General features: G+C 35.2%; 2 protein-coding genes and 1 long non-coding RNA gene across 5 annotated transcripts; 1 reads left to right on the forward strand and 2 right to left on the reverse strand.

Moving 5' to 3' along the window:
* Nucleotides 1–1,907: 1,907 nt before the first annotated feature.
* On the reverse strand, nt 1,908–4,824 carry LOC126594956 (D-aminoacyl-tRNA deacylase). Its single transcript, XM_050261243.1, has 8 exons — nt 4,579–4,824; nt 4,189–4,518; nt 4,032–4,095; nt 3,630–3,682; nt 3,394–3,449; nt 3,187–3,261; nt 2,447–2,644; nt 1,908–2,251 (listed from the first exon to the last, which is right to left on the reverse strand). Exons 1-8 carry the CDS (start codon nt 4,681–4,683, stop codon nt 2,164–2,166), a joined length of 969 nt encoding a protein of 322 aa, XP_050117200.1. The 5' UTR covers nt 4,684–4,824; the 3' UTR covers nt 1,908–2,163.
* Nucleotides 4,825–5,516: 692 nt separating this feature from the next.
* On the forward strand, nt 5,517–7,976 carry LOC126594959 (uncharacterized). 3 transcript variants are annotated; one of them, XM_050261249.1, is made up of 8 exons: nt 5,517–5,674; nt 5,772–5,881; nt 5,973–6,052; nt 6,183–6,324; nt 6,433–6,582; nt 6,868–7,069; nt 7,460–7,561; nt 7,658–7,976. In XM_050261249.1, the coding sequence occupies exons 2-7, from the start codon at nt 5,804–5,806 to the stop codon at nt 7,558–7,560; spliced, it is 753 nt and encodes a 250-aa protein (XP_050117206.1). In that variant the 5' UTR covers nt 5,517–5,674; nt 5,772–5,803; the 3' UTR covers nt 7,561; nt 7,658–7,976. The 3 variants fall into 3 exon arrangements, with proteins under 3 accessions (XP_050117206.1, XP_050117205.1, XP_050117207.1); XM_050261248.1 differs by having other exon boundaries at nt 7,460–7,976; XM_050261250.1 differs by having other exon boundaries at nt 5,526–5,674; nt 5,792–5,881; nt 7,460–7,976.
* Nucleotides 7,977–17,373: 9,397 nt separating this feature from the next.
* LOC126594969 (uncharacterized) lies at nt 17,374–18,155 on the reverse strand. Its single transcript, XR_007613487.1, has 2 exons — nt 17,822–18,155; nt 17,374–17,688 (listed from the first exon to the last, which is right to left on the reverse strand). It is a non-coding gene; the product is annotated as an uncharacterized LOC126594969 (long non-coding RNA).
* Nucleotides 18,156–25,934: the final 7,779 nt, after the last annotated feature.

The following is a 25,934-nucleotide window of genomic DNA, read 5'->3' on the forward strand; positions in this document are numbered from 1 at the left end:
TTACATCTCATAGATCATCCTTGCAAAATATTAGCCAAATCGTAAATGTTTAAGACATCTAATTAAGTTCATAAAAATTAACAAATATTTTGTTATATAAGAAACAACGAAATTTTATCTTGATAATTAAATAAGCAAATGATTTCAGATTAAATTGAATTTTTGCAAGGATGATTTATGAATCGAGACTTACAAAATAAACGGTTCGGATTGTTAAAGTTCGATGTGGATTGGAACCCACACATAATCCCCATGTTTTTAAAAACATAGGGATCCCTTTACATAAAGGGTATATATATATATACATATATATATTAGAGAGAGAGAGAGAGAGAGTAAACAATGTCATATGCAGCTTGATCCAATGGTGGAGGTGTTGCCAACGATGTCAACGAGAGAAAGGATAGGTTTTGGCACTTGGATTGTTGACTTCTCCTACCTGATGAACTATGGAAAGCAATGACCTGGTGCTGCATGCTCGATCAGGCGATCTGTGATGGCATTGGATTGCATTCTTACTAATTATCTTTTTAATACTTGGAGGGTTCTTAAAGACTTTGTTTATCTCTCTGTCCTTGCGTGATTAAAAAAATTTAATATAAAATATGCATGATTAAAAAAAGTTGACATAAAATATGCTATGGGAAAAGGATCCTCGTCTCGTCGGATCCTTTTTCTAGGGATTTCGAGATCGTAATCGTGATCGTTCATCATATATTGTACGGTCAAAAATCATTTCAAAATTTAAAATTTAAAATTAAATATAAATAGTACCTAACGAAAAATGACCACACGATATACGATAAACGATCACGATCACATGATGCCTAGAAAAAGGACCTGGTTCCAATATGCATGTTTCAAAATAGTTGACACTTGGCGTGCTAATATAAGAAGCAAAAATTAGGTGGAAACTTACAGATAAATGTTCCACATACGCTGTATCTTCTTACTAATACCCTTTTCTCAACCAAACCATATTTATGAAATAAGAAATGCGGGGGAGATTTTCTTAGAAATAAAACTTTTTACGGACTTTATTATCTATTTTTTGGTATAATTTTTTTGTCAACATTATAAAATATTATATAAAAAACATGAAGTGGTAAAGAGTTCATAAACAATCTCATTTTCAGAGAGTCTACTTCGCATTTCTTAAAATTGAATAATTACTTCGTTTTTCGTTTCTAGTTTTTGAACTTTTTGTGTTTTGGCCGCTGACAGGGTGAAAGGAGAGAAAAGAAGGGGGAAAAAAAAGAATGAATGAATGAAAGAAACTTAACATAATTTTTTGCTTTCGTTTGCATGCCTGTCCTTGTATGTTTATTCTACAACTGTATATACTACCATCCTTCCTTCCCCCTTTTCTTATCTCCATTCCCCGAATCCCAAACACAAAAACTAAAAACTAAAACGAAACGATCATTAAACAAAAGCTTAATCATTATTAAAGTAAAAACACAAATATTTTGTCAAACTCACTCCATCATGATCATCACTATTGTCAAAAGAGAAAAAATAAAACTTGCAGCTCAAACTTTATAGCTGACTCCCACCTAAAAAAAATGAAGAAAATTTTCCCACTTGGGCTGTCTATGTAAGACTAAATATAGGCATGACAAATGGCATTTGACAACATAGAGAAACTTAATCACGTAACCACACTGATGGAGACTAATCCGGCCCTTCAGACCAAGGAATGGTTTATTCACAAAAGCCATGACTGCTTCTTTAGTTCACTATATTTTAGGGTCTCAAAGGTGAGAAAACTCCAATGCAGGAGTGTCACTGTAACAGTATTTAAAACAATTTACGCATTGTTATGTCTAGGAATTAAAATAAATAATAATACAGGATTAACTTAAGATGTCGCCACACGGACAATAGTATGAAGTAACTCTTCCGAATAGCAAGTCAAGGGCTTTGGTCTTTTAGTTTCTTCTTGCATTGGGTTTTCATAATTTCATTGACGTCTGGCTCTACTCAAGCCTCAAATCCAAAATTACATCACATCACAATGACAAACTGATTTGAAAAAACATATACATATTTCATTCATAATTCATATTTGCTTCCTGCTTCATTTACCATTTAGCAACAGCCGTAATCTGTGTAGTAAAATTGGGTAAAAATAGAACTATATGTCCATGGGATTCATCAGATTTAGTAGAAATCGTTGGGTTTGCCAATTTTGATGTTCTGCTCGCCTAGGAAAGCCGTTATAGCATTCTTTTGCCAGCTTTTGAAACTCCTGCAATGAACAATCAAAAAGTCGTATAAGATAACTTGGCAATAATACTTCTACAAGAGGATCCAATCCCTGCAATCAACGGTCGTTGGCTTGCATAAGGGTTCTAGCCTTCTACCTTCTTGTGTTTCGCACGACAATTTTCAGCATATAAAATGTTTGACGTGCAAGTCACATCTTAAAACAAACCTAACTTACTTCTGATCAAGATGAGCTATAATTTCACCACCAGGGAAAGCAGACTGGGTAGCCTCAAATGCTGCTTTGATCGCTTGTTTCCAAGTTCCACCAATGTCTTTCGTATCTTTTGCATTTGTTTCTGCTTTGGACTGGTTTGGATCTTCCATCGGCAAGGAATAGCCCGAAAGTAGATGGCCTACCCACACACCATCTTTCCTGTACTTGCAAAGAATGGGACTATTTTCACGGAGTAAACCAAATCTCCTCGCTATATCTACCATCAATATTTCTATATAACATATCAAATCCAGACAGCATGCAGACTAGCATACGATATTCACAGAATGTGACTTTCACATGTAAAAAAAAGGTAAATGCAACACACTCATTTGATAGAGATGTAAGAGGAAGCAAGAAGGGGCTGGGAGGGTAATGCAGGACTTAGGGGTGTTGCGGAAGCTGCAGAGACAGAGAAAAGGAAGGAGGAAGCAGATCAAGCCCGAAGTTCCGAACGGGATGAAGACAGTATCATCTATAGTCTGGTAATCCCATTCGTTTTTAGCAGACTTATTTACCGTATTTACTTTGACACGATCAATCAAAATTAAGAGGTTGAGTTCACAGTTAATAAGTATGCATCAAACCGCACACAGATTGAAACAAAGAATAAAGCTGGATGCCATGCCACATTGCCACTAAGAAACCAATGCTATATATTTGAAAGAAAATGGACGAACTGTAAAGTGACTATAACTTACAGAACTATATCCATATGCCGAGGAGCATAATGTCCACCACCTAATCCAAGAAGAACTTTATTCTTATCCTTCTCCCTAGAGCGCCAATAATATATAAAATGAAGTTAGAGAAGCATCAAACTTTGGTTAAAATTGCAAACAAAAGAGCATCAAACTTTGGTTAAAATTGCAAACAAAGACATGAGCTTTTCATGAAAATCAACATACCCGTTCCAGTTTCCAACAGCAGCTCCCCCTCCAAGCCCAAGTCCTTCCCAAACTAACTGAAAGCACAGAAATTGCCACCAATTTATTCTCATGAGTTGTTTGTTCTATTAAACTTTATAAGCTCAGGGAAAACCAGAAACATTATGAAGAGAGGAAAAGTATTTGTTAAAAAAACCAACAGCGGGACGTATCTATGAATTGCTCAAATCATTGAAATTGGTAGTTGTCTACTTAACTAGAGCCATAACTTGTGCTGCATCCTGCCTCTTCCAGCACTCATCCGTGCTGCCTATATCAACCAAGTAACATCAAAAAACAAGAAACCCTCAAATGCATAGTAAAAAATACGAAAAACCATGTCACATATAGAAGCTTCCGAACCGAGCAGTTACAACACTACATTTAGCGGAAGCGGTAAACTTTACCCCTTGAACAAAATAAATCAATCCTACAAACCGATCACCAAAAGGTACAAAAAAAGATGTTCATAAGTTCACTAAAAACGCATCGGAGCAAACATTCACACTGCGCAACCGAAAATGTGTATAATTCTCACTTCCAACCGAAAAAAGATAACACCATGCAATATAATTCCACAACTGAAAAGCATAAGAGCAATCGGGTTCATAAAAACTCACCAATCTCCAAGAACATAGTACGTGTATTCGTGACCGGTCCATGATGTGTACCCTCCAAAGTAATCTACATTCAAACACGCAAAGCACTATAAATTACAACACAAATTTCCACAAACGGAAGATGAACATATAAAATGGAGGCAAGAGAGTGAGAAACCTCGAACTCAGGAACCAAGTTGTGGGCTTGGGCAAGCTTTTTCAGGTGCCGGAGCCAGGGACCAATCCGGGGGCTCGGCGGCGCAGCCCAACCGGGCTTTCCGCCTTGCGGTCCAGCCTCGCCTTCACGCAGATGAGGGATTCCGATCGGGTGCACGGTCAGTGCCGGCCGGTTGGAGACGGCGGTGTGTTTGCTCAGAAATATCACCTCGTCGACTCGCTCGCCGGTGGCCTCCTCCCACCGCTTGTCCAAGTCGTCTTCTTCCACAATTCCCCTACCGTGCAGCAAAACCCTGACTCCTCCTCCTCCATTGCCAAACCCCTTCATGTCCTGTTAATTAATTCGTTAATTAAGGGTTAATTGGTGATCAGGCGAAGGTTATTAGCAAACCTGTAAACAAGAAGGGGAGGGGTCCCAGCCGGGCATGGCTAGGAGGGCCTTGGCCGGGTTGACAGAGGCCGGGTCGGTGGTCGTCGCCACGATCAGCGTCACCATCTTTGTGGTTTTTGCGGCTGCGTTGCGAAGGGGAAAGAAGCTTTTGTTTACTATTTTCCCGCGACTGGCAATGAAGTGAGATATCGCCTTAAAACGTGGTGCCGTCCGCTGGTTTTAAAAGGGCGTCGTCCGCTGGTTTTAAAAACGACATCAAGAAAGCACACTGATTAAGTGGTCGCCTGGTTTGTGTATTTAAATTATTGAAAACGCGCTTAGAAAAAATACTTTTAAGTTTTAAAAGCATTTGAAGTGTGTTTTATTAAAAGAATTAATTTTGTATTTCTTGTTAGAAGCACTTCAAATAATTTTTCATAATGCATATATGTTTTTAGATTCCAAAAACATTTGAAGTACTTTTTACTAAAAACATTAATTTTCTTCACCAAAAAAGAACCATTAATTTTGTGTTTCTTATTGGAAGAACTTCATGTGTTTTTTTTTTCAGAATTAGGGGGTGTATTTAATTAGAATTTTGAGATATTTTATTTTTTTTAATCAATCTAGAGGTATTCAATCAGAATTTTAAGTAATTCTTTAAAATTCAATGTGTATATTTTAAGATAATTTATTAAAATCCTTACAAATCTAGTGCATTCAATTAAGATTTTAAGTAGATTTATAATATTTAAGATGTATTTAATTAAATTTGATTGTAAAGAATTTGAAAACGGTGAGAAATTAGAGGAAATATGAGAGATTCCCTAATGTATTTGAAGCATATACAAATATCACCTCTCCTTATGAAATTTGGAGAAAATTGAATCAAAATTTTACATGAAATCGTTACAAATCAATTAAACTTCTTAAAAGTCTATAAATTTATAAATCTATTAAAATATCTCAAATTCTTAATATGTATTTTTACTAAAATTTAATTTTAAAAATATTTTATCTAAACCCGTCGTTTAATACATTTCCCAAACGGGATAGACGTTGAAGTTGCAGCGCTTATCTCTGGCGACGGCTCTCAAACCCCACCGCCTCCACTCCAGTCAGTCCCTCTCTCTCTCTCCTCTTTCTCCTGAATTTTTATTTCCAATTAGGCTCTTCGTTAATTTACATTGAGAGAGTAATTGGCTCGCTCACAGTAACACACACGACGTCGCAGAGCGTACCGAAAATGGCGACGACGATGAGCACTGAATCCTCCTCCATGAAAGACGCCTTCTCCAAACACGCCGATTACCTCAACAATCTCGTAAATCCCTGATTTAACGTCCCCCAATTTGCAGCACCGCGAGCGATTTCAAGGGTTTTACAATGTGAGTTTTTGCCTGTTTTGTTTGTAGAACGACAAGCGGGAAAGGGTCGTAAAAGCAAGTCGCGATATCACCATTAACAGCAAAAAGGTCATCTTTCAGGTCCACAGGTAAGAAAGCTGCGACCTTTTGCTTCAAATTTAGTTACTGTTTTCTGGGTGTTGGATTTTGGGTTTTTTTTTTTAAATTTTGTTTTATCATCATTGAAATGTTGTTGCTGTGGAATTTGAACCTGAACAGAATCAGTAAACACAACAAAGAGGAAGTTCTGCAGAAAGCCGAAAAGGATTTAGTAGCTGTGACGGATCGGTACATTTCCCGACTGGTTAGAGAGCTGCAGGGGACTGATTTTTGGAAGCTGAGACGAGCATACTCACCTGGGGTGAGTGTGGAACTCTCCTGCTTCTGCTTCTGCTTTCAGTCTTTTGAAATTTCGGGTTTCGGTTATACCTGGTTAATTCACTTATCAATTTATGCATGACTTGTGCAGGTACAAGAATATGTTGAAGCTGCAACCTTTTGTAAATTTTGCAGGACTGGGACTCTCTTAAGTCTTGATGAGATAAATGCCACCTTGCTGCCACTCAGTGATCCGTCTCTTGAGCCGTTGCAGATCAATGTACTTGACTATCTTCTCGGGGTATTTTCTTCAACTTCGCTGTTACATTCTTTTTGTGGAAAAGGAAACTATAGGCCAGTTGATTAGTTGAATAAGGTTTTGGGATTAAGCGGATTGAATTCATTGTTTTAGTTTAACACAGGGACACACACATGTTGACATGTATATATACATGTATTGGGAAGTGATGTTTTTATGCACCTATTAGATTTAACAAGAGCTTTCGTATAAACACATGCTATATCCATTTCTCAGAGACATATATGTTATGTTTCAGAAGAGTAACCAAGTGTTGTTGTACTATAGCTTGCAGACTTGACCGGAGAGCTGATGCGGTTGGCAATTGGTCGAATTTCAGATGGAGAACGTGAATTTGCTGATAAGATATGCAAGTTTGTGCGTGAAATTTACAGGGAACTGACCCATGTTGTCCCACTTATGGATGATAGCAGTGACATGAAGCTGAAAATGGATACAATGCTTCAAAGTGTAATGAAGATAGAAAATGGTATGTTTCGATGACCGAATCTAATAATTATATTTGAGTTCATGCTTTAGCATACTGCTCTATAATAAAGTTTTGAGTATTAGGAATAACTAATAAAATGATAAAACAGGGAAATTTTCTACTTCCAGTTTGTGAATTGGAACAAATTTGGCGTCCTTGAATTTGAGAATAAGAAAACTTTGAAACTTTAAAAACATTTCAGAAGTAGTAATCAACCGTAACTAATTCCGAATTCATATTATGGTCTTAAATCGTGATTCTATCTAGTTTGCATGTGTACTAGCATATAGCCCTAACAGCTTCTTAATTCTTCATTGTAAAAGTTTTATCACTCTTTATTTTTTCTCCCAAAAGTGAAAAAGTTTTTAATAACTTGAGATCTTTCTGTAGCTTGCTTTGGTGATCATGTGAGAAGATCAGAGTATATGCCACTACCTGGCTCTGACGATCAAACTTCGTTCTTATTGGCAGTGCCCGATGTTGAAATATGATGTAACTCGTGATCGTTACATTCTCATTCTTACTGCTTAAGTACTTATATTACGTGTGTTCTAATTAACTAAGGAGAAAAGTTCTTGATTTCGACAGGGAAAGGGTAGGATTTCAAGGAGCATATATGGGCACCTGCATTTTTGTTCGGATGAATTGCAGTTCATCATCATTATCTTGTGGTCGCTGCTTGATGAACAATTCCTGCGTATGTTTTCTTAGTAAATCTGTAAGCTTTAAATTTCTGCTCTTTGTAAATTTATGAGGATTAGATTTGTAGAGCTTGGAGCGAAACCCTTCCACACGAGGTTCACTTGCGATTTTTGTGCATGGTTAGTTCGGCAAACCATGATGGAACGCTGATGCAGCTGTTGTACGAACTACTAAGGCTATAAATATATAACCATATAACATAAAACTACGAACATAAGACATGGATACACGTAGTTATGTCAAATGAATGGTGTACTCGATGGACTTTGACCTGTTGCGCCATTTTCGCTACCTACCTACAAGAAGCCATGATGAGCTGCAGTTTTGTATTGAACTCACTAGGCAAGAATTTACGATTTCAATCAATTTCAATTGGACTACTCTTAATGTCACAAGTTGTTGGGCATTGGGTATGAAAGTACACATAAACAGGAACGCCAAAATGATGGTGTTCCAATCTCTCTTTCTTGGTCATATTACTCTTCTTTGTTTTTCTTCTTCTTCTTGGTGTTTTCTAACTACAACATTCCACCACAGGAATTAGTGTATTATTTAGATTCCCTATATTTTGATCTTGAGAAGCCAATTGAGATCCATTCCGAATCTCTGTGTCCAGAGTCCAACGACTCTATAACACGGACCACTCAATTTCAATCATACGGTCTTTATTAGTTTATTCCACTGACTCGCCCCACAAAATTCCAAAATTTAAACCGTCTAAATCTTTTTCTCTCTCTTGAACAGCTGGAATTCAGAGTCCTTGGACTTCAAACATTGAGATCTAAATAAGATCTCAGTCCTTAAGGAGCAGCCCAAATATGTCGGCTACTTAACCAACATCACCAAAACAAGTACGTGTACGGAGCTCATTATTGCATTGGTTTATAATTCAATTGAGCAGTGGGCGAGTCTGGAGCTGGAGCCTCTGCCATTGTCTCCGTCTCCATTTCAGTGAGAGTGACCAATCTTAACTAGTGTTTTCTTCTCGTAACAAATCGCTCTCTTCTCCTCCATCAGAAGTTCACATACTCTCCACAATCATCGTTCAACGTGACTAATACTAAATTACCAAGACGGTCCTCATGTTTGTACCCGAATTCACTCTCACCGGTCTAAATGACTCTTAGCTTTAATCTAGCAGTCCAAATCAGGGTGAAAAAGGGGATGGAAAAGGATCATCCGGGAGATCTCGTGATCAATCGTGGAGTCAGTTTTTATTAGGTACTATTTATATTAAATTTTAAATTTCAAATGATTTCTAACCATACGATGTACAATGAACGGACATGATCACGGGATCCTCAGAAAAAAGATCCGGCGAGGATCATTTTCCAAAGGGGATATCATATTAAATCGCATCCATGATTTAAGTGACTGAAAGCATTTTCATTTTGGATTAGGAAATGGAATTAACTTGGCTGCTGAACAATTCAGCAGCCACTCCTGCTTATACCCAATCCCGTGTGGACATGTGTCTAAATTTTGATTAAAAAAATTAAAACTTGAACGTGTCCACACAAGATTGGGTATAAGCAGTAGTGGTTGTTGAATTGTTCAACAGCCCAAGTCTTGTTCTTAGGAAATAGATACGATCAATGCTAGCCAATGTCCACTATCACTAGCTGAGGAAGATTTTTGTTGATTGACATGATCACAAAGCAATGTATCTGGACAGCCGTGTTGGGACGTATCTGGATTCTGGACATATTCAACCCATATAAATACAAGCTTCGAATAAGAGAAAATGATCCTCGATCAAACGCACAACTTATCGTTCTATTTTCTCTTCAATTGACATACACCAATTCCCTTATTTGGATTTATAACATAGAAATTTAGAATTTTCGCATAGAAAAAAAACTTAGAATTTGGGGCCTCCAATTTCCAAGTTTAAATTTCATGTAAATAGGTGTCATTTCCCAATTTCTATGATTGGGAGTTTAAAATTAACAAATTCCGTTTTCAATTCCATTGTTCTTTTAAGTTAACCAAACAACAAAATTCACAAATTCTAGAAAATAAAATCCCTTCATTTCAATTTCCATCATTTTAAAATTCCTTAGTAATCTTAAATTTCTTCATCCAAACATAGTTTAGATTAATTTATTTTCATCCAATTTACTTCCTGAATTTGTAATTCAATTCCTTTAGGGAAGGTTTGGATGAAAAAATTTAAGATTACCAAAGAATTTTAAAATGACGGAAATTGAAATGACAGGATTTTATTTTCTAGAATCTGTGAATTTTCTTATTTGGTTAACCTAAAAGAACAATGGAATTAAATACATAATTGTTATTTTTAAACTCTCAATCATAGAAATTGGGAAATGACATATATTTACATGAAATTTAAACTTGGGAATTAGAGATTTCAAATTCCAAGTTCTTTTTCCATGCGGAAATTCTAAATCTCTATGTTTATAAATCCAAATGAGGGAATTTTTGCATGTCAATTTATAAATTCTGACTTTTATCCAAATTCCAAGTTTATTTCCCTCGTCAAACATAGTGTTACATTATGCAATTTATATTACGTATTGTATGTCAATTTCTTATCATTTATGCAATTTAATATACACACTTCTTTATTTTAAGCATTTCATTTCCTTCTTGTCATTTATATTCTATTTAATTAAAAGCACCTTTATTTCTTAAAAGCACCTTTATTTCCTAAGCACTCTTTATTAGTTTAATTTACTTTCTTGCAAGTAGATTAATTTTAAATTCTTTTTACTTTCTCACTTGACCTTCACCATGACCATTACACATCATTTGGTTGTTCGTTTGAAGCCTTGTCTTCGAGGTAGAGAAAAACCTAAGCCGAGAAGAGGTTCCTTACTCGACCATTCAATCATTTGATTAGAAGTCAAATCCAAAGCGCAAACACAATTCACATTGATGTCTTTTCTACGTCGACCAACGTGTGGCACGCTCATGCATCTGTTTGGGTTTATATTTGACATTGGGCTTGGTGATAATGGAAGCCCAAAGACTCAAAAGCAAATGCAGACTTGCCCGAGCCCAGTCGATAGGCCCAAAGTAAATTGGGAGCCATTTCAGCCAAAACATAGGTCACATGCCTATGATTGAAGTGATGAGTGACAGAGGACAACTCACCACCAGCCAAAAAGCACTTTTCCAAGGGCTTGACAAGTAAATAGATGATGACACTCAACCAACCAATCAAAAGACATACAAACTCTACTCTCAAGCCAGTTCGTACCCAGAAAGCTGAATTTTGTCCAAATCCAATTTGTTTTAACTATAGTTCTGTTATAGAAAGTCATCTCTTGTCTAGTTTAAAAGCTCTGTTACATTCCCTTAATGTTGGTATCGATTCCCTCTACTAAAACCTACTTACTTTTTCATCCCTTAGAGTATACAAGTAACTTGTAAACATAAAGAGAAGCGGTTTCAAGAAGTTGAGCCTTACCCGACAAGGTTAAATCTTACCCGAGTCTCTTTTGTTTGTACTTATATTTAGTATATTTGTCGTTTAATGTACTTTCCTTCATGTATTTAAGTCATTTTCAACTGTTTTCTACTTAAGAGTTTCATTTGCATTCGAATGTGATCAAGTTATTAAGCCTGTTTTCATTAAAGTGAACTTTGATTGAGGAAATGGTTGGAAGGGCCCTGGACTCCCTTCATTTTGGACATACAAAACTATGAATTAAAAGTCCTTGTTTACAAGGCAAGAAAAGAACTTAATGCAAACTTAACCCATTTGTGACAATCCTTTGATAAACAAAAAGTCTAAGTAACTTGTGGCGCAAGTAACCAACTTAATTCACTTCCATTCAACAATATGTTATACAAAGATAACAGTGGCACGCTCAAATCTTTGTTAATTTTGATTGTGAGCCTTAAAGCCTACACCAAAAGCCCCACAAATGCACCTTTCAAACTAACTACAAACTTGTCATGCAACACACCAAGCAACAAGATCTTGCAGGCAAGAGAAAACCATGTCCCTAAGGAGCTGTGCGAAGGACCAGATCCAAAATCCAGCCCGAACATCATCTAAATAAAGAAGGACAAAAAATCCTCATAGGCCGCCGGTCCGTCCGAAAAGAGGGAAACACCTTAATAATACTTAATAATGCATTGCTTGATTTAAAAAACATGCCTTGATGATCATAGTTACAAACTTACAATCTTATTATTGTTTGTTTTTTATTTTTTTATCTCATCTTTTTTTTTTTCTTCTTCTTCCATTAAATCGATCGATCATTGACATTTCTACTTGAGGAGTTGGACTTGTGCTTCTCAATATTAATATGCTTCTCGCAATACTTGCCCACTATGCCAGAACTTATAATTAATTACAACTCATTTTAATAGGACAGCTTTGTAAAGTTGGGCAGCAAATGTTATAGCATTAGCTGTAATGTTACTATTAATTAAGTAGTTTATGTTTGCTACCAAATCTTTTGGTTGTCAAATTAACTGCCAATAAGAACAAATCCTCTTCCATTTGATAAACTCAAGTAGTACGTTCCACCAAAAGAGTAGATGATGCTTTAAATTGCAATAACGATATTTATAGGCCATCAAAGTACCCAAAAAATCCGTACTTTGGTTTCTATATTTACGTACCATATTTATGTTCCTCATATTGTCCACTTCGGGGAGAACATTTTCAGTGTACTAGGAATATAACCCGGTAAACCAAGTGTTACAAAATAATTGATTGAAAGTTTTTTTGTAGTTATCTAACTAATTGTTTTGTGACATTTGATATACTGAGTCGTATTTCTAATACACTAATAAATCTCTCTTGAGACCGATGCGATTATGGTGATGGTTTTATATACCGATGGAAGAAATTTAAATGTATATGTCCTAGAAAACTGTAGGCATTATTAATTGGAGTAAAAATTCATCAAAAAATCCATGCAAACGTGTTATACATTTTAGAAATTTCTAGTTGTTCAAGATAGTACATATGATTAAGCAGGTCCACTAAATTAATAGTTTGTGATTTAATACGTAATCAAAAGAAATTGGAAAGCATGATGAGTTATTTGCTTTTTTTTAAGGACTTGGATTGTCTGCCCTCTAATTGTGGTGCCCTCCCCGTGCCCTCCTGTTTTTGTGGTCACGGTTAAGCCACGTCAACATTTTATATTACTATTTCTTTTTGTTTTATTATTTTTATAAAAAAATAATATAAAATATTGACGTGGCTTAACCGTGACCACACAAAACAGGAGGGCACGGGAAGGGCACCGAAATAGGAGGGCAGACAATCCAAGTCCTTTTTTTAAAGGTAACATGTCAGAGGAGAGTCAGGAGACATATCATGTTATCGTCGACACCATATTTGTTGTTGGTTGCACACACTACAGTTGTTAGCAAATTAAATTATGAAACTTAATTAACCATCGTGAGGTGATTTAGTGGTTGGATAGAGACGAATATCAGACTCATATTTCACACAATACACTATGAGTTCAATTTTTTACGTTGGTGAATCACACGATGGTGATCAGGAAAAAGTTGAAATGCTTCTGTTATTCTTCTTGGCTCCTAAAAAGATCGAATGCTGTGACAAAGTCACATGTTGGTCCCCATAACAATAATCGTTCAACTAACAAATCTTACTAGACAACTTATGAGGATCTTACACACACAAAATATGGCTTCTTTACAAAGCAAACATTTAAGAGCAACGAATGTTAGTTTAAACATAATTAGTCAGTGAGTTAGGTGGTACCAAATAGTCATATCTACTCACAGATGTAATGCAAGGGAAGGGGACTACGTTTGTTTCTTAGCTGGCTAGGCCATATCGGCTGTTGTTTTCTTTTGCCACGATATGCATGCATGCGGCATGACGTGCTCTCAAATCCAACTCCTACTTTCACTACGGGCTATTACTTAATTAAAGTCGCTCATCGTTTAGCTAAGTGTGGATTTATTGTTGAGTTATGACAATTAAGGTTTGAAGAGTTTCTTGATTTTATAATCGATATTGTTCAATTTTTCTTATTCGGTAGCTACCTGTCACATATTCATTCAATATCTTGTTCGGCATCTCTTTTGCGTAAAAAAAATGTATTCTTAAAGTCAATCGCCCATAATTTTTCATGCATCAATTATTAAAATTAGCTCGTTCTTAACACCTATATATTGCTAGAGTCAGTCGTTCATAATTTTTAATTACAAATCCAAACACATGTGAAGATCACATTATATACATTAATTATTTAAATTCGATTGTGGACGGGAGAAAACATAACCTCTTTGCATAGTATTTTCCGAAATGACAAGCAATAGTACAATAGTACTACACTTCGGTGGTAGAGGAATCCGGATGCAGCCACATCTAGCAACAGAGAGACAGCAGGAGGAGGGAGGTTCTATCAATGCATTGGGCTTTGGCCTCTGGGAACGTGGTTCCCTGTCGTTCTGTTGCCCTCTGGCTGTAGGGTACCCTCTCCTCTGTTGAGATTACAGGGTGGAAGTGGACCATACACGTTCATGTTGGGACCAAAGAGGGCATACCCAACTCTTCGTTGATTAGGTAAGAGGTGTTCCGCGTTCGAAACGTGTACAGTCTAGACAGGTAGCCCTCGGCTTTTAGGACGTCCGGTTTTCCACTTTGGAACTAGCAATAGTATTGTCAATCACAACTCAACAAACACCGAATGATCTTATAGACATGAGCGGCAACTGCCTCTTCCATCTGATTCTCAAGTACAAAATTTGATTCCTTAGGCAGTAAAATATATATTGGAGAAGATTTTTAACATTACTCTTTTTACATAATTTTCAACACACGTTTTTATGGAAGCCATTACATAATGCATTTGAAAGATTTGAACCGACTATTTTTTAGAGATTATTCATAAATCATCTTTGTAAAAAGTCACAGAATTTGAAAAACATGTAAACATTCATTTGTAGTGAAGATAATGAACGAATAAGGTTATATAAAGAAACCCTAAACCTGTAATCTAACGGTCATATAGTTTCATATTTGGGCATTTTCAGTAGACTTGATATTTGAAAGAAAATTTAAAAGATAGACGGTTCGAATTCTAGAAATACATTTACTAAGTGACCTTCATAAAAACGTGTGTAAAAAAATTGTGTCATATATTCATCCTCATGTGTGTGTGTGCGCGCGCGCGCATATATATATATGCATATATTTAGGTGCAGTTCATAGTCCATTTGATCGTTGTTAATAAATTTTGTAAGCATATTATTATCAGAGTCATTCATTTTTTTTTAAATCACAATTTAGAAATTCTATTTGAAAAACATCAGTTTAATTGGAGATAGTTTAATAACTTATTGAACAAATCAAGTTTGGTAACAATTAATATCAGTCCAAGTTGCATTCTCTACTCCTTTGAAACTTCCAAAAATATAAAATGACAAAATATCCATGGATGTCTTCCCTAACTTCATTTTCAAATAGATAAGTTACCACAAAATGTAATATAAAATGACTAAAATATTAAAATTTGTTTATCTTTATTGAGCTAAGAAATGTTTCACTTCATTGACTTGACTTTGAATTACGTGCAACAAAATCTTATAATAAGCATTGGTTGTTTTAGCAAGAAAAAGAATTAAATTGAATAGAAGTCTCGGAAACAGAGGTAGATTGTCTGCTCTCCTCTTTGGGTGTCCTTCTCATTCCCTCTTATTTGTGAGATCACGGTTAAATCACGTCAACATTTTATATTTTTATTTTTTTTGTCTTATTATCTTTATAAAAAAATTAATATAAAATGTTGACGTGGCTTAACCGTGACTGCATAAAATAGGAGGGGATGAGAAGGGCATCCAAACAGGATGGCAGACAATCTGCCTCCCTGGGAAACACCCAATGTCTCTAATATCTAGGAGTTGGATTCTTTCTTCTCCTATTTCCATCCCCTTCCATCCCCTCATCTCACACTCTTCTTTTTGTCTCATTCTCTATATAAAAAATTCAAAACAAAATATACATATGACGTAATCGCAACAATTTAAATAAAAAGGGATGGAAGGGGAGAGAGATTAAGAAAGAAGAGAATCCTACTCCTGATATCTAACAGAATTATACCGTTTTTAGCTTGGGGGATAAGCTCATCCCAAATATACATACTACTAGTGTTATGCCCTAACTAAAAGTATGGTTTGATTGAAGTTAAGTTGGAAAACTATCATAATTCATTTTATTTTATGTTGTTGGTGATCAAAGCCCCTTTTCGATTAGTATACTTCTTATATATCAGTTATGGGGAAAATGGTTTCTAAATAATAAGATTGATCTACACTAAAAATGTTATCATGCGTTCCTAAATGTGTTTTACTCTTTCTTTATGTTTTTATGAACAATAAGGAGTGTCAAATTATCTTTTCAGAAAATAAAATTGTATCGAGTTCTTTTAACGAGGTATATGATTCCACTCAAGCTTGTACATTCTTTTGCTTAACACGGGAGGGATCAAGTAAATCTCCAGAATGAGGAATGTTAAGAGGACTATTTTAAAAGTATGATTCTTCATGAACTTATTATCACTTCATAATTTAACGTTAATTCTCGTTCAAGCATTATAAACAATTGTTTCAAAGACATGAGGTTACAAAAAGTCTATGAATTAGAGCGTCCCTTAGCATTTATCCTCGAGAATATTTCATTTTCAAAGTATCAATGACCCTATTTTCGAAACTTTTGTCAACTATATAAACTATATTGTTTTAAAAAAACTTATATAAACTACAGAATTAGCAAACACGCCGTTCTTTAAAAAAGGGGTCACAGCTCCCAACTCCAAACCAGCTCAGTAGCCCACACAGCCACTTTTTACCTAAACCCGGTTTACCCGAATCAGAAAGAAGCTAACAAGATAAAACAGACCGGGTTAGCAGATGTTTAGGAATCGGATTCGGAACCCTTCCTTTTTTCACGGCTTTTCTGACGTGGACTTGAACTGGCACGTGCTAGAGGACACTTAAAGCCATTTACTAATTTCTTAAAAGAAAAAAAAACTAATTAATTAATTAAAAAGGGCAAAATACTGAAGGATAATGACATGCACGTGTTACGTGCGTGACTGCCATGCCAGCTCCATATGTAAACCTGCATGCTGGTCTGCCTCTTGTCACGTGCTTTGTACGGCCCCCCAAAAAAGGTCTTTTTATTTAAAGAAAAAAATATACATTTTTCTTTTACAAAAGTGGTCGGTGCTTGTTTATGCAGAGATGGTTCATCGTTTATCGTACATCGTGCGGTTAAAAATTATTTTAAATTTTAAAATTTAAATTAAATATAAATAATTCATAATAAAAACTGATAGTATAATATGCGATAAATGATCATGATTACGAGATCTCACATATCCCTAAAAAAAGGATCCGTTATGCATTATGCATAGCGTAGCAATAGGTTGTTTGACCGCTGACCAATACTACTAGTAGGAAACCACCCATATGACCCTGGTAAGCCAATATTTTTAGTGTGTCGAAATTACAATTTGATAATCAACATGTAACTAATACGGTTGTTTGAAAATTCAAAAAAATTCTAACGAGTTATATTATGAAGCTTAGTGTACCAAACTATGTTTTTGACACTTTAAAAATAGGGATACTTTGAATGCGGTATTTAATCCTTAACATTATTTGACTAAAACCTTAAGGCCTCGTTTGTTTGACCTCCTTAGCTAGGACTAGACTAACTAGGACTAATAACCCATATTTGGTGCAAGCAAGGATTGAGTTTAGTGAGATTAAGTCGGACTCGTGCTGACTAAATCCTTCGTTAGTTGGGCTTAGCGAGAGCCCCCGAAAAGGAGGGGATTGCTAGTCCCGTTTCCCCGTCTTCCCTCTCATGCCGCGTCCTCGTGCTCGTCCTGCACGACTGCACCATCTCTGACGACGACTCGGCTTCCTCCACCCACACCCCTTGCCGTCTACAACTCCAATCCCCACCCATGGAGAACAAAGTGAATTAAAGTAGCTAATTTGCAAGAACAAGTGTAATCAGAGCAAAAAAAGTCAATAAAAATTTAAACGGAAAAGAGTAGAGAGATGAGTGGAGCCTACCTCTTCGTCGTCGAAAGGCAGTGCTTCTCCTTTGCTTAGATCCTCGGCTTCCTCAACTCCCAATATCGATCTCGACCATCACCTTCATCCGCCAGGACATCGTCGGCAAACTCCACGATGCCAACCAAAACCCAGAAGACAAAAAAATACCAATCTGCCAAAACCCAAATGAAATTCAAAAGCTTGTGAAAAATCCAGAAGAAAAAAAAAACCATATGACAAATCAGAAGCTTTTTTTTAGAATGAATGAAAAAGAATGGAATTTGATCATGAGGGAGAAAGTGGTGAAAAAGAATGGAATTTGGTGATGAGGGAGAAAGTAACAAGAAAGACACAGAGAAGTAGTCGGACGGGAAGGAGAAAAAAAATGAAGAGTATTCTACAGAGAAAGGGTGTTCTAGAAAGGTAAGAAAAGAAGAAAAAGAAAAAAAAAAGTAAAAAATAGAATTAAATATTTTTATTTTTATTATTTTAGTTTCTTAATCTGATACTACACCAAACACTTCATTAAATTAGTCCAGCTTAGTCTAGTTTAAGCCAGTCCAGCTTAGTCCCTAAAGTTAATCCAGTCCAAGATAGTCCGGTGCAACAAACGTACCCTAATGGTATTCAAAGTTTGATCAAAGTCCCTTGACTTTGTACACCTCATTATATTACAATTAATATTTATATTTTAATAGTTTTGACATTAATTGTTTGATATTTTATGAGATTTATAATTCTATAAATTTAAAATCCCTCATTATAATACTATTAGAAACGGTTATAACAAAAAATTCAAACATTTTGATTGAATAAATGGATAAAAACTATGTAAAAACAAGAAATAATAAATGGCAAAAGAATGTATCCATAGGGTTAAAAAAATTGGTACATTTTACAAAAAATTGGTACATTTCACATATAACAAAGTGTTATATTAATAAAGAAGGATGGGTACATTATAAATAAATTAGGGCACATATAAAAGATTAAAAAATTATGAGTACAAATGAATTTTTAAAAAATATAGGCGCTAAAAGAAATTAATACATGGGTACAAAATAAAACTAAAAAGAAAATACTACAAATTTAAAAAAATGTTGCAAATTAAAAATGGGTACAAACTCAAATATAAATATATGATACAAAGTTTAGGCATAAAATAAATATATCATGTTTGTACCATACTTGACTGATCTCGAAACTACCAAGCACCGGTCAACGTTATACGGTCAATGACCCAAAAGAGTTTCCCTCCAACCAGGAGGCCAATCATAACGCGACACGTGTTGACATCAGAAGCCAATCATAGCGCGACACGTGTCAACATCAGAAGTCAATTACAACACGACACGTGTCAATGTAAAAACAAAGCTAGAAACTCTCTTCTATAAAATGAGATCATTCTCCCACAAATATTTCCTAATGTCATTTGTACTAAATCATTCACTAGTACTCTTTAAAGGAGAGCTTGAACCTATGTACTTGTGTAAACCCTTCACAATTAATGAGAACTTCTCTACTCCGTGGACGTAGTCAATCTGGGTGAACCACGTACATCTTGTGTTTGCTTTCTTGTTTCTATCCATTTACATACTTATCCACACTAGTGACCGGGGCAATCTAGCGAGGTCACAAACCTAACACTTTCTGTTGTACCAAAGTCCTCACTGATTTTGTGCATCAACGTATCATATGTAATTTTTCTATCGTGGATTAAATATACAATGTCACGTGACGATATACACATGGGTACAAACACAAATAAAACTTTAAAAAATATGGACACAAAAAGAAACTAATATATGGGTACAAATTAAAAATGAAAAGAAAATTGGTACAAATTAAAAATAGGTACAAACTAAAAATAAAAATATATGATAAAAAATTTAGCTATAAATATAAATATACTAATTTTAACATTTTTAACACTAAAGAAATATATTTAAAAATAAAAATATTTTATTTTTCAAATAATTAGTGATGTTATTAATACCCAAGGACCTTGATCAAAAATAAAAAATTAATAGAATTTTTATCAATGAACAAAAAGAAAGATGTAAACCTAATTTCTTCTTAAAAATATTTTCCGTAATTATGGTTTCAATGTATTGAATATTTTCATGGGATTGGAGACACTTAGAATGGTAGTTAGTCGTTAACTGTGGGTGGAGTGGTGTACTGATGAATCATGACGATACGGATTTGGATATTAGAAATATAAAAATGAATAAAATGCGAGTCTTATTCACTTGGATTTGATTCAAAGGAATTAGATACCCTTCGGATTCTCTCACAGGAGATTCTGAAAATCAATTAATAATAACCGTTCATTAAAGATTGTGCAGTCATAATTTTTTTTTTACGTAAAACAAGACTGTTTTACTTTTGAAAAATATAAAAAGCATTTAATTGTGGCCCTATGATCTTTAATGAACGGTTGATATTAATTGATCCATTTGATCCCTAACGAGGAGAACCAATGAGGATCTCATTCCTGATTCAAAGACAAGCAATTGTTATATAAAATTGTTGTTTGGGTACACCGACCCGATGTCTAATGATTATCATAAATTTTAGTTGGTGCACGTATAAAAAGCAAGTATCATTAGGAGGAATAAATATTATCGCGTACTTTTTTTTTGGGCACAAAATTATCGTTTATTATCTTAAAATCTAAGTTGATACGAGATTTGATTTAGAATTTTTCTTTTATGGACAAAAGAATAGTAAGCCGTTTGGTAGTCCTTCTGTTCATGTTATATATATGGACCGAGTTATTGTATAGTTTTCATCTCAATGAACTCTTACTTTTCACAAGTAAACTTATTCGATTTTGAGTTTATCTAAAATTTGGGACGGTATGACGTATAAATGAATTAGCATGTGTTGACTTAGATTCGTGATTTAACAGATATCTCATTAGAAAAAGAAAAAAACTGATCAATTATTCTCCGAATAGCTCCAAATTGAGACTCAGTTTAACAAAGACCTCTACTCTATTATTTAGGACAATTGAAAAATTTTTTGCTGTTCTTCCATGATATGTTCCCTTTTTGGCCTAGAAACTACATATGCCATACATTTCCTAGAAGAAAACAAAAGGTGGCTGATTAGGACACCATTTAAATTTTGAGTAGGGTTTCGAATTTCGATACATGGACGTGGTTTTTTTACCCATTCAATGGGGAACAACCCGTAGTGGGGTCAGTGTATGACAGAAAGACAAAGTCCGAGACTTAACGGTTGGTCTCAATTAGGTTTTCTCTGTGTCCCTAAGCTCAACAGCTAAGCAGAAATTACCTCACATGAAGATGTCAAGATGACGTAGGGTGTGCGTTGTTAAATGTTTTAAGGGTAAATCATTAAAATGGTCCTTTAGATTTGCCTAACTCATCACTTTGGTTCCTAAGATTCCAAATCGATAAAAGTGGTCTCTGAGATTGTCCATCATCCATCATTTTGATCATTCCGTTAAAAACTTCGTTAAGTGTCCCGGAGCTCTTGGCCAGAAGTTTGGGCAATTTTCAAAGCTTCGTAACTCAATCGTTTATTCATCAAATTCGACCCATAATATATCAAAATGAAGATAGAAAAGTGTAGAATAAGATTATACCTATTTTGAAGCCCAATGGTTGCCAGAGATTGCCGGAAAATAGCCTCAAAGTTGACTGGTCCGAGTGAAAACTTGAAAACTCGCCGGAAACTGGGTAAACTTTAAACGTTCATAACTTCTTCGATACTCAACGAAATCAAGTGATTCAAAAACAAAAATCATACTTCTATATGAGACAAAGATAATGGTACTTTTTAGACGGCTAACTAGCCGTGGTTTGGCCGGAAAACGGCTCGAAACTATCTTGGTCTCGAGTTAGCCACTTTCGAGCCGTTTTCCGGCCAAACCACGACTAGTTAGCTGTCTAAAAAGGTACCATTCTCTTTGTCTCATATAGAAGTATGATTTTTGTTTTTGAATCACTTGATTTCGTTGAGTATCGAATAAGTTATGAACGTTTAAAGTTTACCCAGTTTCCGGCGAGTTTTCAAGTTTTCACTCGGACCAGTCAACTTTGAGGCTATTTTCCGGCAATCTCCGACAACCATTGGGCTTCGAAATAGGTATAATCTTATTCTACACTTTTCTATCTTCATTTTGATATATTATGGGTCGAATTTGGTGAAGAAACGATTGAGTTACGAAGTTTTGAAAATTGCCCAAACTTCTGGCCAAGAGCTCCGAGACACTTAACGGAGTTTTTAATGGAATGACCAAAATGATGGATGATGGACAATCTCAGGGACCACTTTTATCGATTTGGAATCTCAGGGACCAAAGTGATGAATTATGCAAATCTCAAGGACCATTTTAACGATTTACCCATATTTTAATTTATCTACATTCACCTCTCCCAGACCCTGCGTAAAGCGGGAGCCTTGTGCACTGGGTACGACCTTATCATTATATGATTAGTTTAAACATTGCCACTTCAACGTCTCTATTACAAGTCAGTCATTTCTCTGTAAGTATCGTCTACGCAGAAAAAATTGGTGGACATTTGAAGAGACAAATGGCAAATGCCCTTCTTGGTAAGTTTTCTGTTGTGATGTGCCCTAGGCCAGTTGGCCTCTTGCGTAGAAATCATGAATGCATGCAGGCCAATTGTCAATAAGTCAAGTGGCCGTGGCATAGATGTAGCACCACTTCCACCACCTCAGCCTCTCAGTCTTAGGCCACCCAATCTTTCCATTACCCTGCAATGGAAGACACCAAACTCACACCAAATTTCCATTGTCAACATCGGAATAATTATATCGAACCAAATTTCCAACGTCAACGTTGGAATAATTATATCGGATTAAGTTAACGCCACATTCCTGAAAAATGGGAACCTGTAATTATAAATTTCATCCAACACATACAAATAAAACGAGGCATGTTTTTACTGCTAGAAGGTAATTTTGGTCGGACGAATTCGTGGGACGGGATAATGGAGGATGATGAGTTGAGATGGGATGGGACTGGACTATGTTTTGTGGGACTGGACTATTATAGTGAGGGTTACCCTGTATGCCCTAACCCTAAAGAAGGAGCAGAGCTGGGGACACGTGCGAGGGGCGGGCAGGAGGCCGGCATGAACCACAAGACACGCTTATGTGCACTGCGCGCGCACCAAATATTTTTGGAAGTTTTAACGAAATATTTCCGGTGCTGTTTATTTTTAACGAAAAATTATATTTTTACATTTTCTTAGTACTATTCACTGCACCTTTATTTGTTTTTTTTCATTAAAACTAAAGTTTTTTTTTGGACTTTTTGTTAGTTTTCCTAATATTTTTTTACTCAAATATATTATTTAAGCAAAAGAGAGATTTGTCCCGAATGTGTAGTGTAACATCAGGTATCATTATATAATCAGAGAAACATTTAAAAAAAAAATCTTTCAATTGTATGGTGACATATGTTGTTCCGCATCGTATCTTGGTACATTGAAGAATCTCTCCAAACAAAGAGCCAAAGGAGAATGGTATTTATACTTGACACTATTCGATTCTAATATATGATATACTTAATTGATAACTAACATTTATTTATTTTTTGTTATAATATGGTTTGCTTGCAATTTGCCTAATCATGTGGGATTGGGGTGTGGACGTGGGACGCTCATATCCACCGAAAACATTGACATACGATTTAGAGAAATATGAATATATGGAATTTCGACGGCTTAATTAAACTGAGTTCTTGTGTTGCATATATAATGTATAATTAAGAGCTCATTTGGATATGTTTTTAAAATGATTGAAATCACTTTTGGTGAAAATATTTTTGAAACCAATCCTTAGTAAAAATACAAGCAAATTCTGGAAAAGCACTTAAAGTGCTTCCTGGAAGAAGTACATAACTGGTGTTTCTTGTAGAAAGCACTTTAAGTGCTTTTGGAACAGAAGAATATTTTCTCTAAAAGCACTTTTAGTCATTTTAAAAGCGTATCCAAACGAGTCATAACTTAACTAATTTGATTAACGAATACATGCATGGGACATCACTCATTAATCGCGGATTGCAATGAATCACAGTTAATTGATTCTGAATCTCTAATTACGTTCGTATACGATTAGTATAAGAATTACTCACCACTTATAAACTTAATTGACCATTTATGTATTGAGGTGGGCATTACATAATGAAGATCATGGCAACGTTGTGGAGTTAGTTTAGTGGCTTGTGCCGTGAAACCAACCCAAACAACATCAGAAATTGCGATTTGACAGTGATACTGTTTCAGTTGAATATTATTGCATATACAAAATGCCAACTATTTGTAGACATGCAACATGAAACAAAGATAAATAAATGACAAACCAGTTAGTTCATTGTTCAATGTTAAAAAAAAAAAAATGAAACAAGATAACGATCATACAACTGTGCACTATATCTAATGAGAAATGTTAAAGAGACTCTCTTTTGATATACAATGACATATGTATTCAACGTATTTTCATATTAGTTAATGCCACTAAATATTAATTAAGATTCACAAACATTGATGAAAGTTGAGTGAAACTTGGAGATTTTGCCTCATGGCCTACCCCAAGAGCGAGTATGTTTTTGCTCACCCCCTAGCTCAAGGTAATTGTCATCCTTCCCATCTAGAATCACGTTGGCAAGTGAGAGGTCTTATATTTGATTCTTACCAAAGACGAATTTAAACTACATTATTGCTAGCCTATTGTGAGGCTAAGCCCACCCCCTCCCCATAGTTTAGATAATATTGATTGTTCAAAAAAAGAATCATGTTATGTGTCTAAGAATTGAGATCATCTCCAAATTTCTATGTCTGCAGTCGATGGACCTGGGAATCCAGGCTGTTCAAGAGAGAAAGAGATCTAGGCCGTTCAAAAGCTAGGTTTGTGTGAGGTGTGCTAGTGAAATGAGCTAATGTGGTCGTATAATTTAAATTGAGTGGTCCGGATTTTAGGATCTATCGGCTTTGGACTAAGAGATTCGGGGATGATCTCAATTCCATATCTAAACACCAACCATAGTAAGCCTTTCTATTTAATTTAAAACTTATGAGAAACAATAATAATTGAATTAATTAAGCAAAAGAGCTTACCATTTTCACTTCTTTATTAATCATCATTAATTCATAACTGATTGCAATCATTATTTTCCCTTTCTCCTCTTCAAATCATTATTTCCCCTTCCCTTTTTCAATCTTCCCATAATTTGTCGCCCCCCTTTCTTTGAAGGAGCATTAGGACCATAAGGGTTTAGAGTGTTAAGAGGCTTGTCTGTGGCGGCCCGTCGGTTGGGTTGGGGACGGTAAGTTTTAAGAAACGAATACTGGTGGGTTGGTAATTGTCGTTGCAATCAATTACGAATTGAATCAATTTTTTGAATCGATGGGGTATAGATGAAGAAATAAATGTTAAGTTTTATGTTAATTCACTCAAAGTTAGTGATTGATTTCGTCAAGGGCTCTTGTAATATTCTATGGCGATTAAAAATATCACTGAAGACATCAAATGGTTGGCGGCTTTTTTTTGATACAATTTCTTGGACTCACGTTTTCATAGAGGCAATATTTTTTTTGCAAATGGGATTACTAATACTGGGTTCTATTTCAGTAATTTTCATGCAATGGATGGATCACTACTTTCCACGGCCAAAAATACCTATTTATTTGAGGGTAATGTTAAAGAGATTAAATTTGTAGACTAAATTTCAAACTAAATGATATGCTACTAATAAGAAATAAGTACGTTAATCAACACTTAAGTAATAATCTAATTATCAACTTTCATGTCATTTAATTTACCCATTATTTGATTGTCCGGAAACAATTTGTAATTGTGATCACTCTATTTAATATGTTTTTATTTTTCCAAAAAAAAACACGCGACCAAAATTTAGAGAAATGAGTTAAGGGTTACTTTGAGTTAGAACGAGAAAAAAGGACTCCCCGATAACCAAATAAAAAAAAAAACAAAAATTGGATTCTAACGTGTGCCACTCTTAAATAACTAAATATCATTTGTAACTCAAAAAATAAAAGATGCAGATCCAGATTCCACATCATTAACCGTTTTCACTAAGCAAGAATTAAAAAGTCAAATAAATAACCAT

This window comes from Malus sylvestris, chromosome 13 (assembly GCF_916048215.2).
Source record: "Malus sylvestris chromosome 13, drMalSylv7.2, whole genome shotgun sequence".
NCBI lineage: Eukaryota > Viridiplantae > Streptophyta > Magnoliopsida > Rosales > Rosaceae > Malus > Malus sylvestris.

Bases quoted from the DNA above. Each gene is read 5' to 3' on its own strand.
- LOC126594959 (XM_050261248.1), top strand. From the start codon at position 5,804: ATGGCGACGACGATGAGCACTGAATCCTCCTCCATGAAAGACGCCTTC. The intron at 6,325-6,432 runs GTGAGTGTGGAA...TGACTTGTGCAG, and splicing joins GACGAGCATACTCACCTGGG to GTACAAGAATATGTTGAAGC. The intron at 6,583-6,867 runs GTATTTTCTTCA...GTTGTACTATAG, and splicing joins TACTTGACTATCTTCTCGGG to CTTGCAGACTTGACCGGAGA.
- LOC126594956 (XM_050261243.1), bottom strand. From the start codon at position 4,683: ATGGTGACGCTGATCGTGGCGACGACCACCGACCCGGCCTCTGTCAAC. The intron at 4,096-4,188 runs GTTTCTCACTCT...GTTTGAATGTAG, and splicing joins ACTTGGTTCCTGAGTTCGAG to ATTACTTTGGAGGGTACACA. The intron at 2,645-3,186 runs GTAAGTTATAGT...TTGCAAGTACAG, and splicing joins CGGCATATGGATATAGTTCT to GAAAGATGGTGTGTGGGTAG.